Consider the following 17309-nt stretch of genomic DNA (forward strand, 5'->3'; position numbering starts at 1 on the left):
TTTCTTATTCCCTATCTGAGTGTGTTGCTAGGTTTATTTACTACAGGGACTGCGTTTTGGGGTACTAATAAGTGACTGCCAGTGCTAAGTAGGTTTCATAATATTTCTTTCCCAATCTAAGAACAATACTAATTCCTACTTTGAACTAACTAGATAACTTTTTGCTGTTTTAGAAGCATAACAGTTTGTTGTCATTTATGAAGATGAGATGACAAAGTGGGCAGACCAGGGGGTGTCTTGAGTTTTCAGTACTGTTTGATTGTCTGTCACTACTCAGACTTTAATGCAACCAGTTCCAGGCATTCTGGGCTTACTGGACACAACATAGTTCTTAGTTACAGGGGTGACACTAGTGTTAATATAATCTGATAGCTATCACAGGGTAGACTTTTAAAGATATTAGATGATTTTGTAAACATTTAGGACTATTTGTCAGTTACAATAAATCACATCCTCAGTCCAAAAATACGTATTTTAGCTCATTCCATGGCCTAAAGATTGAGACACATGGGAGCTTGAGTAATTGCTTTTAAATGAAAAAGCTGGAGCATGATGACGACAAGTCCAGAATTTAAGCCCAAGTAGTCTAACTTCAATTATATAAAAACTGTATTTATTTATTGTGTATAGGTGTGTAGAGGTGGAGGAGCATGTTTATTGTGTGTATAGATGTGTAGAGGTGGAGGAGCGTGTGTTGTGTGTATAGAGATGTAGAGGTGAAGGAGCATGTGTTGTGTATAGATGTGTAGAGGTGGAGGAGCGTGTGTTTATTGTGTGTATAGATGTGCAGAGGTGGAGGAGCGTGTGTTTATTGTGTGTATAGATGTGTAGAGGTGGAGGAGCGTGTGTTTATTGTGTGTATAGATGTGTAGAGGTGGAGGAGCGTGTATGCCACAGTTCAGTTTTTCCCTTTCACCATGTGGGTCCCAGGATGGAACTCAAGCTGTGGGACTTGGGGTCAGGAACCTCCATCCACTGAGCCCTCTCACTCACCCTACTTCAGATGTTCACACTTAACTTTTTGTCGTCTTTGGTGTGTGCATGTTTGCATGTGGAGGCCAGAGGACAAACTTAGGAGCTATTCCTTAGGACCATCTGGGTTTTTTTTTTGTTTGTTTTTTTGGAAGAGTTCCACTGACTTGCTAAGTGGACTAGACTAGCAGGCTAGCAAGCCCCAGGGACTTGTCTCTGTTTCTCCATGCTGGTTTTACAAGCATCCACTACCATACTGTCTTTTTTTTTTTTTTTTTTTTTTTGGTTTTTCGAGACAGGGTTTCTCTGTGGTTTTGGAGCCTGTCCTGGAACTAGCTCTTGTAGACCAGGCTGGTCTCGAACTCACAGAGATCCGCCTGCCTCTGCCTCCCGAGTGCTGGGATTAAAGGCGTGCGCCACCACCGCCCGGCTTTTTTTTTTTTTTTTAAACATGGGTTCCTGGCAGGGTATTGAACTCAGACCCTCTTGGCAAACCTTTTAGTAATCTCCCAGCCCACATCCTTTTTATCCTTCTTATCTCTTCCATATTTAAAATTCCATATTTAAGACCAAGATAGTCTGTCTTGGAGGAGCTGATTTGTAGGAAACAAGATGTGGCTCCTAAGGAGAAAATGTCAGGCTTGGAGTCAGTTCAGTAGCCAAGTAGCTGAGTAACACTGTTGTGCAATCATCTTCCCAGTATCTTGGTGAGGTGTAAACTGTACTGTTTCAGTTGTGCACATGGAGAAATCGAGCAGCTTATATAGGTAGAATGAACATGAGTCAGAGTGAGTCTTGATTTCCGAGGCATACTCCTCGAGCACTCGGGTCTGATTTTAGTTTGAAGAGCGCCACATTTCGTGCTTTTATTTTTAAGGAAACTTATTTACTTGAAAGCACTGAACCAAAGGAATTTGGATTTCTCATGTAGCGTCGGTAAAGCTCTGGTACTCACTGGGCTTGCTTCAACAGATGAGTTCCTCTGGAAATAGGGTCTTATTATATTACAGGGTGGTCTGGAAATCCTGAGTGCTGGGATTGTAGACATTCGCCATCATGTTCAGCTAAAACTTCAGATGACTTTATGGCTTCACATTAAAAATCAAGATTAAATAGTGGGTAATGTTGCTGAGTTTGGCTAGAAGTGAGCTGACCCAAAGGGGAAAGGCCAGGAATAGAGAAGGAAGCTGGAGCACGGCAGCTCGCACCTATACAGTGAAACTTGTTTACAATTTGTGATCTTCGGGACATAAACACCAAGACAAATCAAGTATGTGCCATCAACTCAGATACTCTCAAATTTTTGGCCTCCCCCAAGTTAGTTTGTCTATCATATACCTCTAATCTCTGAGAGTTTTGTTTTCTCAACTCTCAGTTGGCTATTTTCAATAGTTTTGGTTTAAAGGCTAGGTCTGGTAGCACACACCTTTAATCCCAACACTTTGGAGGCAGAGGCAGGCGGATCTCTGTGAGTTTGAGGCCAGCCTGGTTTACAAAATGAGTTCCAGCACAGCCAGGACTCTGTAGAGAGACCTTATCTCAAAAAACAAAAGTTTCTTGTTTGTTCCAACCAATAAAGAAATAGGACTGGCCATCTATGCCATTAAAGGACAACCCATGACAAATTATACTATAATTTGTATAGAGATTCCAGCAGTGTTGCTTCTAACAAACCCTTGGAAGAGGAATGGATGTATACAAACCTTGGATAGGAATAAAATAAAAAAGTATTTAGTGGCTTTTATGATTTGAAATATAGTTTTACTTTTTATTTTTACAATACAGTGTGCAGTATGACATCTCAAGAGAACAGTGGAGAAACAAGACAGTACAAAGGGAGATTAATTAATGTCAGAGTGATTACCTTCATTCAGGATAAATCCCTGGTTAATAGTTTCCACACACTCACAAAAATTACATTCAAATCATTCCTTGTCAATAATTACTCCTTAGGCCACGAGGGAAGGAAAACAATCCATACCCTAGATTTTCACAGAAAGCTAACCTGGACCAGTCTAAATACTAATTTGTTCTGACATAGGAAGACTAAAGAAATGCCAGTACTTCCTTGTTTGGATTTCCCGAGGATATGTCATCAGCTGATACTATCTAGACAGGGTCCATGTGGCTGATATAGCTGCTGATCCTTCTGCTTCCACTTTTCAAACTCTGGGACTACAGCCATGAACCCCCGGTGCTGGGGGTCTAGCCAGGGCTTTGTGCATGCTGGGCAATACTCTACCAACTGAGCCATGCTCCTGCCAGCCACAATATCACTTCTGTAAGTGCCTAAGGCTTCCCATTAGCACTGAAGTTTCCAATCAGAACCACAGAGGGATAGGGAATCGAATTAGCCCTAATGCTGTACAATTACATATATAATAAGGCTTTTTTTTTTTTTAAGTTAGCATAGCTTAACTTTTCGCTATGTTTATGGACTTTGTTGAGCATTAGTATATTCATAGTCACTAGGATTTAGAAAAGTTCAGGATAAGTATATACTATCCATCTATGGATATGAGTAAAGAGAACGATAGCATCTCACTGATCTTGAAAATCAGTCTATAAGCATGCACGGTGGCCTCACACGTGCCCAAGTTCAGACTCTGCCTGTGAAGGTCATGTGTTTGAGCTGAGAGCGTACAACCCCGCTGTCACCAGTGGCACTGACACTACTTACAGCTTTACTCAAATCCAACGATCTTTTCTTTCCTTTCCTCCCCCTCCCACGTGTTTCCGTAGCTCAGGCCAGCCTTCTCTACCTAGCTCGTCCTGCCGAGGTTACAGGTGTGCACCAAGTCTCTGTCAGTCAGAATTCTCAGTATGCAGATCACAAAGCTCTACTGACCATAGAGTACTGCTCACTCCTGAGGAGAGAGGAAAACTGAAAAGATTTCTTTTAAGTGCTAAGTAAATTGACCTTCAGTGCTGACAAGGGTGTGGACTTGGCTTTTTCTGCTGTAAACTGGGAGTGTTCAGACTCAAGGCTGTGTAATAGCATTCCTTCCCTCAACCCAAGAACGTTCCTTTATTCCAAAGGAAAATTATTTTAAAAAATATTTCTAAGTAGACACACTTGCCAGCCAACTACAAAAGCCATGCAAAAATTGAACATAATAAGACATCACAAACTCTAATTTGTTTCATAAGATTATGTAGAAGAGAGATCAGACACATGAAGGGCACTGACAAGACATTAACAACAACTGCTTGTGCAAAGTGACAGTTCAGTATCATTCCAGTGTTTAGCTTTGGGAACATGAAATGCTGTAGCTACACAAATGAAGACATTCACATTGTCACACATTACACTTTCCTTAAAGGCTCGAGAAGACTACAAGTTAACTTTCCATTTGGATTTGCAGACGCTGCATTTTAAAGCTGTAGCTGATAAACAGTACAAGAATCCTATTTAAGATTTTTTTAAATCACATTTGAGATATAGCAAGCTGTTGTATTTCGGTCACAAGGTAGACCTTGTTAGGACAAACCTTGACTGTATTTGCTTAAATGGACTTTCCTCCAATGTCCTTTTCTAAAATTCTCAGTGACTTTTAAGTCTTCCTTCTGATCTCTAAGTTAGTTGTCATGGTGTTCCTTCAGTGTATATGTGCATAAAATTATATCCCAATGCCGAAGACAGCTATTTATTAATCTGCTAAATATCAGCATACAGTACAACAGATTTCCAGTTTGATACATACATAGCACAGTCAGATAAAATTCTGTACTCTGATATAAAAATGCAGAAACTGTCAATTGTGTTATTATCTTTCCATGGAAATAAAAAACTATTTCCATCACGAGGAAGAAACCTCAATGGTCAACACAGTTTATACGAACTCTCGTATCAGAAAAAGGAATCAAGGCTATCAAATCACCACAATTTACTAAAAGAATTTAGAAAATTCTATCTTTAAAAATGTCAGCATCTTTTCTATACTTTTAACTGCACTAGAGGTTGCTGGGTGTGCACTCTCATCCACGAAGTCCAAACTAAAAAGTTGGTTTTTTTTTTTATTTTGTTTTTTTGAGGCAGGGCTTCTTTGTATAGCCCTGGTTGTCCTGTAACTCACTCTGTAGACTAGTTTCGCATTTAGAGACCCTCCTCGGCCTCCCGAGTGCTAGGATCAAAAGGTATGTCCTGCCATGCCCAGCAAAGTTGGTATTCCCGATGGAATGTTTTTCAGAAAGAAAAGACATACAAATAAATTTAAACTTAAAAAGTCGCTCCAAACTAAAGCGGCACCTTTTTTTTCCTTTTTAAGAGAAATATTTCTGATGACGAAATCAGTTGTTTAAGAAAATACTGTTATTCCCATGCACAGAAGCACAGCTCCTTCTCCCAGTAATTCCACAAAGTCATTTAAGTTAAGTGTTAAATAATGTTAATATTTATAACTCTGTGAGACATGAAGTATTATGTATATACATACCAATTTCTTCATGGACATCTGACTGAGAGGCAAAGAGTCAGGAAGGTGAAAACAAAGGGTTTCACCGGGATAAATCAGAAATGCTCTGAAGAAATCTCCAAACAAGCCAAGGGTCCCTAAAGCCATGCACAGGAGATGAGAGTGTTGTGTACAAACTGCATAAGGGACCTTTTTCCTAGTGTAAGAGATCTACAGAGAGGCCAGCTGCTTACTCTGTCTCCTTCTACCTTATTTTCAGCACTGAGGCCATCTTCCTGTTGGTGGTTTGCCAAATGAAGTTCAACATGGTGATGCAGAATCAAAGAGCCGTCTCCTTCACCTTAGCCAAGTGGATGGCACCCACTGAGGTTCAGTGTCCAGTTTGTTAATGAGCCTAAGCAACTCCTGGTAGGCTTTGTCAAGATCTGAGTTCACGATTGCAGTGTCAAAGTAGTGGCCATTGTTTTGTTCCATCTCTCTAGTCTTTTCAATGATCTCCCTTAGCTCTTCAGGCTGCAAAGGAAAAATAAAAACTGAGGTCACACACAATACAGCATGACTGAGGAGTGTCCCTACATGGTTTTCTTCTGTAGACTCCAGAGTTCCTTTCCAACTCTTCTCTTGGGCCACCTTTGCATCAGTATCTTCACAATTGCTGTTTGAAGAACATGGGTGATTACTCTGAATTCCCTAAAAACTTTCATTTTCAAACACTGGGGGCTGGAAAGATGGTTCAGCAGTTAAAAGCGCTACCCAGTTTTGGTCCCAACACTCACACGACAGTTCATAACTATCGGTAACTGTTGCCCTCTTCTGACCTCCTAGGGGACTTTAGGCCTGTGATGCAGACGTAAGTGCAGGCAAAACACCCATACACACAAACATAAGCAAATATTTAAAAAAATAATAGTAACGTCTTGTATAATATGAGGTCCCACTTTCTGATTAGAGTAAGTGCCTCTAGCACACTCTTCACAGGAGCATTTGCTTCTGCTGGGCCTGGTGGCACACACCTTTGAACTCAGCACTCAAGAGGCAGAGGCAGGTTAAGTTCCAAACCACCCAGGGCTACATACTTGAGACCCTGTCTTGATTACACTAACAAATGTGTTTTATGTGTGTGGCATTCTCTTACTAAGACAATCTTGTATCAGCCCAAGATTTAATAACAGCTGGGGGAAATATTCTACTTAATATACTTTAAAACTCTGTACAAAAGATTCTTTCCTTCCTGTTTTTTCTTTTTTTTCCCTTTCTGTTTAAAACAGGATCTGGTTATGTATCCTCAGGCTGGCCTTGAACTCTTGGCCTTCCTACTTCTAGTGAGGGATAGCAAGTATATACCACCACACTGGGCTCTCCTAAGAACAGTTTTATTTTTTATTTAATCCCCCCCCCCCATGCAGTTTTTCTCTATATGGCTCTGGTAGTCCTGGAAATCCCTATGTAAACCAGGCAGGTATGGAGCTCATAGAGATCTGCCTACCTTTGCCTCCTGAGTGCTGGGATTAAAGGTATGTGCTGCCAAGACTGGCCCCGCTTGGTCCTACAAAGGACAGTTTAAGATGCAAAGGAATATCCCACTAGAGTTTGGGAAACAATATAAGACGAGCTACTTTAAAATCCCGAGTAAAGGAAATGATATTTAATGGAGACAAGCCAGTGGCAAAGCTATAAGTAAAAATTATCCAGAACCTTACAATAAATCAGGCTCACGGTCAAGAAATGGAAACTACCCCAAACCGCACTTGTCAATCAACATGGCTAATTAAACTTCAGACCAAATGGTGAAGTCACACATCACTGTATTAGGCCCAAACAATGACTTCCACTCAAGAGCAACAGGAAAACACAGTAAAAGCATGGCGACTCGCGCATAGCTATCTGATCTCCATTTTGAAATGCTGTGATTGGGTACCCAAGATGCTTTGTTCAACAGTATTTATCAATTATCCAAGCAGTACACATTGGGTACCCAAGATGCTTTGTTCAACAGTATTTATCAGTTATCCAAACAGTATACATTTTTATAAAACCTGTCTACTCAAAACTTGGATAAGTTGTTAACAAACTAAAGCATTACTTCATCTTTTATATCATCTACTACCGTATAACTGAATTTCTTGTTCAAATTATAATCCATGACTCAGATAAAACGCTTTACCTAAAAATTTTATGAGCTGAAAAAAAATTAACCTCTCATCAAAACCTATCATCCGTCACTTCATACCATCTACTCTCAAGCCCCCTTCAATTCAGGACAGACTCCACAACTGAGATTACAAGACGTTCACTGATGATTTACATTTGGTACCGAGTAAGTAACACTAAGATTTGTGTTTACCCACTAGTTGTATCATGTACTGTAAGGCTGGTCTGCATTGTTTAAAGCCACCAAGGGCTACAGGGGGACCCATCATACATTCTTACTGTCCAAGCACACTTGTAAACACCCTCTGTACTTGCTGGCTAGAGGGTGCTGTGTATGGTTGCCTTTTTATTCCACTTGCATTGATATGTTTGCATGCTGTCTTCAAGACAGGTCCCCCTCTGACCTTGATAGCCATCATGGAACACATACACACACACAGTAAAAATAATGCTAAAGGGATACAAAACCAACCCAACTTTTAAAGAATGACAAGGCTTGGCTTGAGGCCGTCACAGAAGCATATGCTCACATGCCCACATGGGAAGATTCTCATTCATCAGGAAAATGTACAATCATATACATGGACTCCATCAACACATTCAGCAGCGACAGAAACTAATTCAAAACTTTTTTCCACGCCGGGCGATGGTGGCGCACGCCTTTAATCCCAGCACTCGGGTGGCAGAGGCAGGCGGATCTCTGTGAGTTCGAGACCAGCCTGGTCTACAAGAGCTAGTTCCAGGACAGGCTCCAAAACCACAGAGAAACCCTGTCTCGAAAAACCAAAAAAAAAAAAAAAAAAAAAAAACTTTTTTTCCCCTTTCTGTTCCAGATCATGTTCAAAAATGAAAGGAAAAAAAAACCAAAGCAAAGTTCAGATAAAAAAAAAAAATTCTGAAACCCTGAAAATGTGGACGATTGCCAAGGATTTGCTGAGACCTTTGGAGTGGGGAGGAGGCAGCAAGCAGTATGAACACCTTGGACATGTCAGACCTTGATGGAGATTAAAGGAGACTTAAGGAATTCCAGAGGTCCTCATAGATCTGGGGTTGGCAGCAGGGGTTGAGGGGGTGAGCAGCGGCTGATTTGGAGAGCTGCCATGGTTCAGCCAGCTGCAGCTGTGGCAGTTTTGGGGCAAGTGATACAGAAAGAACAATCGGCTTCAGAGGTGATGCTGATACAGTTTCTCAGCTCCGGGAGATTAGGTGAGGGAGGGTTCTTGCTTGTGTCAGTGGAATGATACAGCACTGTGACAAGCTTACCTTTGGATTCTTGCCCTCTTTGGCTAACAATGCCCGAAGTCTTTCTTGTGAAGGTGGTGCAATGAAGATGATATAAGGTTTCAAATCTGAATTCCGGAGGGTCTTCAAAGACTGTAAAGATATTTGGTTTTTTAAAATAACTCCTATCATCGAATTATTTCTCAATAATATATATTGTTAAGATGTCTATCATGTTTCTAAGCATTTCATCATAATGTCATTCCCTATAAAAGTATATAAATATAAATTCACATATGTTATTCTACTGTTCTATTTACTGAAACAGAGGTAAAAGATATTGAAGGGATTACAACTGTATGATAATAAATCATGTGGATTATAATAACCACATTAAAAATCATTTTTGAGGAATTAGAATCCAGGAAGTTGCCTTTCTAGGTGAAGATACTAAAAAGCAAAACCAGAGAAAAGCTTCTGGCCCCCAGGCCAAGCACACCAACCCGAAGCAGGATTGTATGCAGTGAGACTCGGGACTCGCCCTTTCTAGTGCTGCGTCACCGTGCACACTTAGGCTGAAGTACGGTAACAGGCAGGATTGCAGACACGCCCTTTCTCATGTGAAGAGACACTAATATGCTAAACTATTTGAAATCTTATTTGTTAATGTTTGTTAATCCAAATAAAGAATTTCAAAAGAAATTAAAAAGTTTCCTAAAATGTTTATGATTGAAATAGCACAAACCCAATGTCTCTGCCCTCTAAAAATCCAAACCCAAAACAAATAAGCAAAAAACAAATTACTATTTTAGGAAGTCATTCAAGAGTCAACGTCTATCTATGTACATCCACCTAATGTGCACTGATTTTTTTTTTTCTTTGTTTTTAGAGATAGAATTTCACTGTATACTAGCCCTAGCTGTCCTGGAACTTGCTTTGTAGGCCAGGCTAGCCTCGAACTCAGAGAAATCTGCCTGCCTCTGCCTCCGTCTCCTGACTGCTGGGATTAAAGGCATGTGCCACCATGCCCACCTTGCCCACTGATTTTATGGCTTGAGTTGATAGCAGCAACAGACTCAGCCACATTAATTAAAGTTCTATGTTAAAGCTGAATCATTTATAAAAAGCAAATCATTTCCATAGCAAACACAATGCTTAAAACCCCAAATTTCTAAAGGTAATGTTCAAAATAGAAATCTAAGAAATATTGCCTAGTAATTTTAAGTTTGGAATACTCTGTCAAATAGGTGAATCTAAGGTTTTATTACTCAGGAAACTCTGAGTCTTGACTGTGATACTTGTGGGCTCTTGAAATAATGGACTTTAAAACTAAGAATAACCTTTGAAATTTTCTAATTTTTGTCAGACCAGAAAAGGTAGCTCTAGAGACTTAATGTATCATTAGTACCTATTTTAAGCTTCTCATATACACACACACACACACACACACACACACACACACACACACACAATGCGCGCTTGTGTTGAAAGTGAAAGAGACTGAGTTAGCTACATATTTGCTTTAGAAAATGAGTGGAAAATTATATGAGAACTGAAACAATTGTATGAGAACTGAAATAATCTGTCATTCTTGGACCCAAATATATGGTTTTTTTTTTGTGGGGGGGGGGATTATCGAGAAGAGTTTTTCTGTAGCTTTAGGACCTGTCCTGGAACTCACTTTGTAGACTAGAGTAGCCTCAAACTCAGAGATCCACCTGTCTCTGCCTCCCAAGTGCTGGGATTAAAGGCGCGCGTCCAGCCCAAATACAGGTTCTACTAGATTACTTTACAAAATGCCCTCCAAGTTCAATACTCTAAAAGAATGTTCTAGTTTTACCTGTGTTCGAAGACTTAAGAGACATATTTTGCCAGAGTTAATTACTTGTCGTACAGAATCTATGCTGGTTCCATACAAATTTTTCTCAAATTCACCATGTTCAATGAACTTGCCAGCTGCTATATCTGCTTCAAACGCTTGCCGTGAAACAAAGTGGTAGTCTCTACCAGCTACTTCGTGGTCTCGCCTGTTCCGAGTTGTATCTAAGCAAACAAAACCAGAGAAAAATAATAAACACAAGGGGCCGGAGGGTGGATCGGAGGAACAGGTCCTAATGAGACTCCTATCAGGCGGCCTACAGCCCTAGGGCACAAGCAAGCCTCTTCTGCTCTCAGCAAGCAAGTGCACGAACTGTACACGCCTCCCCAACATACAGATAAATAAATCTTTAATAATAATTATTGACAAATATGGATCAGTGTGGAGAAGGATGAAGCCAGGAAGAATTTTTACTTTATAACACAGATTATGAAATAAGGAGTTGGTAAGGGGCTGTGTGCTTAGCACTGTTCCTATGGAGGCATGAAGAAAAAGTATTTGCATTGTCTTCATAGTTAACCTTAGCTGCTGTGATCCATTTTGTTTACACTGTAAAGCACTGCCAAGTCACCTTTCCTTAAAGTTTATTTTCATTAAGAGTAGGTACTGTGGGCTGAGGAGATGGCTCAGTGGTTGAGAGCATTGAACTCAGGAGTCCTGAGTTCAACTCCCAGCAACCGTATGGTGATGAGATCTGTAATGAAATCTGGTGTCCTCTTCTGGATGTAGGCAAATATGTAGACAGAACATTGTGTACATAATAAATCTTAAAAAAATAAAAAGAGAAGGTACTATGTAATCTTAAATTTGTTTTCAAAAATTAGGTCTAAATTTCTATCTTCAACAAGAGTCTAAAGAGTCAGGAACTGGGTTTCCTAGCAATAGGGAAAGGGGTCTAAACTAAACTTGATTTAGAAAATCCCCTAGTGCCACACACTTTGGAGCATTTTAATTCCTCAAGAACTACCTTCAGTAAAAATTTGCCAATAGGTTTGGTTAAGCAAATTTCCTCTTTCATTGGCAATACGAGTTCAATAAAATGAATATTTTTCCCTGGGTAGTTAAGATTCTGAGAAAAGCACAGGAAAATAGGAATGTGTCCAAACTTACGAGGAACTGCAGATGCAAAGCGGTCTTTTTCTTTGTTCATGAGTCTCTGACGCAGTTCATTCTGGCCACAGTTCTGTGGACCAATCAATATGATAGGTCTTTTTCTATTTGCTGGCTGATGGTAAAGTGACATTTCCTCATATGTTAAGATCTCTTCATTGTCATAATCTTTGGGAAAGAAAGAGTTAAGGATTTCAGAAAGAATGCCATGTCAAAAAGATATACTTTCTTACATAAAATCACTGAGTACACAGGTATTGAGGTGTCTAAGTAACCCTGTCTAATTTGAAGTAACTAGTTTGCAGTGCCTGCTGTAACAGAGGAGACTGCTAGTGGATAAGCTCATGGTAGAATGTGTTGTTTTCATAAAGACTTCCCTTCATCGGGTTATTTTTAGGATCAGATATAATGACAGAACGCATGGGTAAATGTCTGCATACAGTGACCACAACCAGTGTGTCTGAGAATGCTAGAAGGTTTTCCTGTAGGAACAAGTTAAAAATAAACCATACTTGTACTATTTATTCTTTAACTCAGAACCATGATTCAAAAGACAAACTATAAATAGTGAAGTAACGTTCCTAAAGCTAGCAAGTCAGAACAAAGGTGAGCATTAACAGCCTGTGTCAGGAAGGGGCACTGGAAGTTCCACGAGGGAGGGAGCTTTTTGAGACTTACTAGTGTCCAGCATAGAGTTGGATGGAGCTCAGACTACATTTGTTTAATTTTAAACTCAACTGTTTAGTTGCAAAAATTTAAGCAGAAATTTTAATATAACTAGAATGTCTTAGTCTGCAACCTCAAGGAATTTACTGTGGAGACAAAAGCACATCATTCACGATCATGGAGCACAGCAGCTGCTTCCAGTAGTAATGACAACTGCTTCTTTTCTCAGCCATTTTCTATCTCCTGAGCTTCTTCTGATGTGGCATTCTAATTTCCAGACTTACTCATATCAACATTTGGGGGCTTCAGATTTGCAAGTTTCCTACAGTATAGAAACTCTCAGAGCTGTACTTGGTCAATTTGAGTCAGTTTTAAAAAATAAAATAAAAGGTGCTGGGATGTGGCTCAGCAGTGGAACATCTGCCTTAATGCATGAGGTCCCAGATTCAATTCTCTGCAGAAAGATCGGGAGTGGAGGCAGAAAGGAAAAGAAAGCAAGCAGGGTTCATCCCACTTAGATCTGCAATGTACTAGGCAAAGATATTCATCAGTTTTAGCCTGTGAGATTAAAAACTTATTGCATCTTCTTAGTTACATAAAGTACCAAACATAAAGGATGCTTGCTTTAGAAAGCAATTATTAAAGCTGATTGAATTTTAGATTCAGCATCATATAGAATATCTAATAATCTAGCTGGATGATGGCCCATGTCTTAAATCCCAGCACTCAGGAGGCAGAGGCAGGTGGATCTCCGTGAGTTCATGCTCAACCAGGTCTACAGAGAGTTCCAGGACAGTCAGGGCTAATACAGAGAGAAACTATCTCAAAAAACAAACCAACAAACAAGAATATCTAATTATCCTAAATTTTATTTCAGTAGTTTAATTTATGCTTCACATTCTTGAGAAATAAGCCTTGCATATTTTTAAAGTAGTGCTTCTGACTTATTATCTTGCTTTTCTAATGTGGACCAAAGCAGGGCTAAGGAATTTAAATGCAATGAAGACCATTCAAAAGGTATCAGGTGCAGAATACTAGAAAATAAGAAAAATGACAAGTAGCGATGTTGGCTGACCCAGATTGTCGGTGCCACCATCTGAGCCACAGCTGCCAGTCAGGGTGGCAGATGCTGTCCTGGGAACATTAACCCAGTGTGGCCAGAGTTCTGGATTTTGAGAAATGTTGTGACTTTAAAACTTCTGATCCTAGCAATCTGTCAAGATAAGAGAAGCATTCCTGTGTGCTGACCTTACCCAGCAAGGAGTGTGCTCTGTAGAATGAGTTGACTTTGTGACTTAAGATATTGTACACAAACTTCATATTTTATTTCACTTTTTTTGAAAAAAATTCTTAGAAACAAGTAATAATTTTGCAAATACCTTGAATTGAAAAAACTCCAAACCTTGCGGGAAAAATGGACTATTATAGACGTTATAAATGCAACTCCTTCTATACTCCTTACAGGAGACAACTGACTATTACAGATGTTATAGATACAACACCTGCTATACTTGAGATTAGAACTTACCATCATTTTTATTGGCGTTATATAAAACTTTTTTCCTCTTCTTTTTATTCTTCTTTGCACACCACAGTTTTCCTGTTGATTAATCAAAAATAGTTATACAGTATTTTTGTCCTTAAACAATGCTATTTCATACTGATCTAAGATACAACCCGTATATGACAGAACTATTTTGTCATTTTCTATTAACTACACACTGTAGGCAGATGTCTAATGTTTTCATTTTTTCCTACAACTAAAGATAATGAGTTTTGTCTCTTCTCTTACTCCCTCAACGCATACACCTTCCTCTACTGAAAATTCTAGTGTGTATATTCAGCATGGCTGCAGATGAAAACCCAGGACTCTGGTATCTAACCTGACTTTTCAGGCTCCTTATCCTCTTCTATGGTTTGCTTCATGGCTTCTCGTTGCTGCTGGAAGCTTTTCCCTGAGTAACAAAGAGAAAAAAACCAGGAAAACAGTTGAGATAAAAGGATGAAAAATATTTTTTAATCCAAAAAAAAAAAAAAGCCGGGCGGTGGTGGCAAACACCTTTAATCCCAGCACTCGGGAGGCAGAGGCAGGTGGATCTCTGTGAGTTCGAGGCCAGCCTGGTCTACAAGAGCTAGTTCCAGGACAGGAACCAAAAACTACGGAGAAACCCTGTCTCGAAAAAAAAAAATATTTTTAATCAAAGAAAAAAACACTAGAAGTAATTTTTCACACTGCCTTACTAACCCTTCTGCCAACACAAGAATAATTCCAGCTAAGCTATATAGCCTACAAATGCCCTTTTTAACAAAAAGGTTTGTTTTTAATTATGTGTATGTGTGGTGTGTGCAATGTAGATACTGGGAACCAAATTTGGGTCATTTGAAAGAGCAGTATACACTCAATTGCTAAATCACCTCTAGCCTGCAAATGTTGAAATTTTGACACAGATTATCAATCTATGTATAATCATATGTATTATTTATCATTTTCTAGTTCCAAGACACCAGTCAACATACATATTCATTGGCATTTATATTTCTCCTTTCGTTTTCATGTATGTATATGTGATAATAATTTAATTTCTACCTTTGTTACAAATGTTACAAATAAGTAGAAAACACTTTTTTCTCAATGGATTAATGCAAGAGGTTTTCAAGGTCTAACCTTCATCTCAGATCTCTGCCTTCAAATAAATTAGGGGAAAAGATGCTATGGATTATGGTAGCATGCTTCTGCACAGTTAAGTACATGTCCTACCACTGGGCTGTGCCCTCAGTCCTTCAAATGCTTTCAATCTTGTCTCTTACCTGGAACGAGTCCAGCTAGAGGCTGATTGTCTTCGTCCCCCTCTCTATAGGCCTGCCACCAATTTGGATCTTCTTGACTGATCACATGAAGTATATCTCCTTTTTGAAAAGACAGACCTAACTCTCGACATGGAACATAAGGGTCATCTGAGGGATCATAATCAAAATGAGCTTTTACATGGATCTGAAATATAAAAAGGGTAAAAATAAGACCAAGAATACATACAATGATAAAACAAAATATCCAGCACAATGTAGCTTATGTGTTTCAGCGGTGCAGAAAAATGACTAAAATTTAGGTAAGTAATTTAGTTAAGTAACAATACTTTAGGGTAGATTTGCTTAAGCTTATCTGTTGACATCTCTGTAAACTACAAGGTAGAAGGATGTTCAAACTGGGTTACTGTTAACAGCCAACAAAGGTGCATCAAGGGCAAGGGAAGCAGAATAGAAACAGCTTGACCTGTGAAAACAGTGATCCTCAGTAAGGTATGCAGCTTCTAAACCGCTTGAGAAAAGGTAGGTCCTTCTCTAAGTGTTCCATGTGAGTGTCAGTTTCCCTGGGACTGTCATAGCCCGTGGACTTCATGATCAGTGCAACTGCACCTTACCTGCTCAGTGTTTCTTTTAAAAGTGCATGTAACTAGCATGTTCCACACACTAAATTATCTAAATCAGGATGATCAACTGGTAAAATATCCTTACCATATTTTATTCAAATCTATGTAATCCATTTATAAAAAATAAAATACAAAGGAACTAGTGTCTCCAAAAATGAGGACAATGTTGACGCTGGGCGTGGGGTGGACGACAAAGTGAATAGTGGCTAAAGGGGATATAAAGTGGGGATTTTTGATGCTGATGAAATTATGATTCTCTAATTGGGTATTGTTTGGAAATACAGTAAAGGTACTTTGTCCAATTTGCAAGTGGCGTTCTGTTTATCTAAGAGGGTTCCCTAGAGAACCTTCTATTCTTGATATGAAAACAGACATTTAATGTAATCCATATGCTACACAGTTTAGGGTTTCAGTAAATGCAGAGGCAGGCCAACCATAAATATTGGTAGACTATTTTAACTTTCCTGCACTCAATACTGACGAGGGATTATTCCTGTTCTCTCCCTATTTCCCAATAGCACATCTAAGGTCCCACTGATAAATTTCTGTTTTTATGGATTTACCTGTTTTTGGATATTGTATATAAATGAACCTTTTGATTGGCGTTTTTCAAGCTCCTCTTTGTTGTAGCATATACTCACACTTTAGCCTTTTTATCAAATGATATCTCAGTGTACAGACAGATAAAGTATACTTTATGATGATTTAAAGTATATAAAATACATAAAGTAAAGTATTGTATGATGATTGCTGGAAGCAATTGTTAAGTTTTTCAAAAAACTTTTTGGTTCTTATTTATTATTATTATTATTATTATATACTTGCATGAATATTCATGTCTAAGTTGTTCTGTGAATATAAGTTTCCAATTCTCTTGGAGATATATATATATATATATATATATATATATATATATAATAGAAATTGCTGTGTTGTACAGTAAGCAAGTCTATCATTTAATAGAGGTAAGTTAAATATTCAACATGCAGCAATACATGACAGTAATGAGCTATATATGTTTGTAAAAGTACCTTCTATATGTTACTGAGCTAAAGTCAACTCTAACCATATAATGATAACAGCAATGTCAAAAATAATAAAAATTCTGCAACTGAAGTATGTTGTATATTTTACATTTAAAAAGTTCCGAGTTTACTAAATTTTAAATGTTGATATCTTATACTTATTTAGATAAAATCACTCAATTTCTCTGTTTTTACTTGAACACACTATATTCAGTGAAGTTTCTAATACCAAAAAGTAGATAGAAGTCAAGGAACAATAAACAATAAATCTTTAAACTTTACTTACTACAGTTTCTTTAGCAGGAGGTGGCTTGATTTGTTGACTAGGGATCAGAACAAATGTCAAAGTACCATGCATGTCAGACTGTAACAGAAAGATTGAATTACTTTAGAAATTTATATGAAAATCATCCCATGATCTTATGATTAAATTCCCTAAACA

At 38.7% G+C, this 17309-nt stretch overlaps 1 protein-coding gene across 2 annotated transcripts in view; it reads right to left on the reverse strand.

Annotated features, from left to right (window-relative positions):
* Positions 1-2726: 2726 nt before the first annotated feature.
* Positions 2727-17309, reverse strand: part of Pals1 (protein associated with LIN7 1, MAGUK p55 family member) — an 83590-nt gene continuing 69007 nt past the window's right edge. For both annotated transcript variants that reach the window (XM_057782815.1, XM_057782814.1), the window contains exons 8-15: positions 17154-17231; positions 15223-15406; positions 14298-14369; positions 13943-14014; positions 11749-11916; positions 10600-10802; positions 8802-8912; positions 2727-5900 (exon numbers count right to left, since the gene is read on the reverse strand). In XM_057782815.1, coding sequence (XP_057638798.1) covers positions 5724-5900; positions 8802-8912; positions 10600-10802; positions 11749-11916; positions 13943-14014; positions 14298-14369; positions 15223-15406; positions 17154-17231 — 1065 coding nt within the window. In that variant the 3' untranslated portion in view covers positions 2727-5723. The remainder of the gene's footprint in view (positions 5901-8801; positions 8913-10599; positions 10803-11748; positions 11917-13942; positions 14015-14297; positions 14370-15222; positions 15407-17153; positions 17232-17309) is intronic.

Source organism: Chionomys nivalis, chromosome 10, assembly GCF_950005125.1.
Source record: "Chionomys nivalis chromosome 10, mChiNiv1.1, whole genome shotgun sequence".
NCBI classification, from domain to species: Eukaryota; Metazoa; Chordata; class Mammalia; order Rodentia; family Cricetidae; genus Chionomys; species Chionomys nivalis.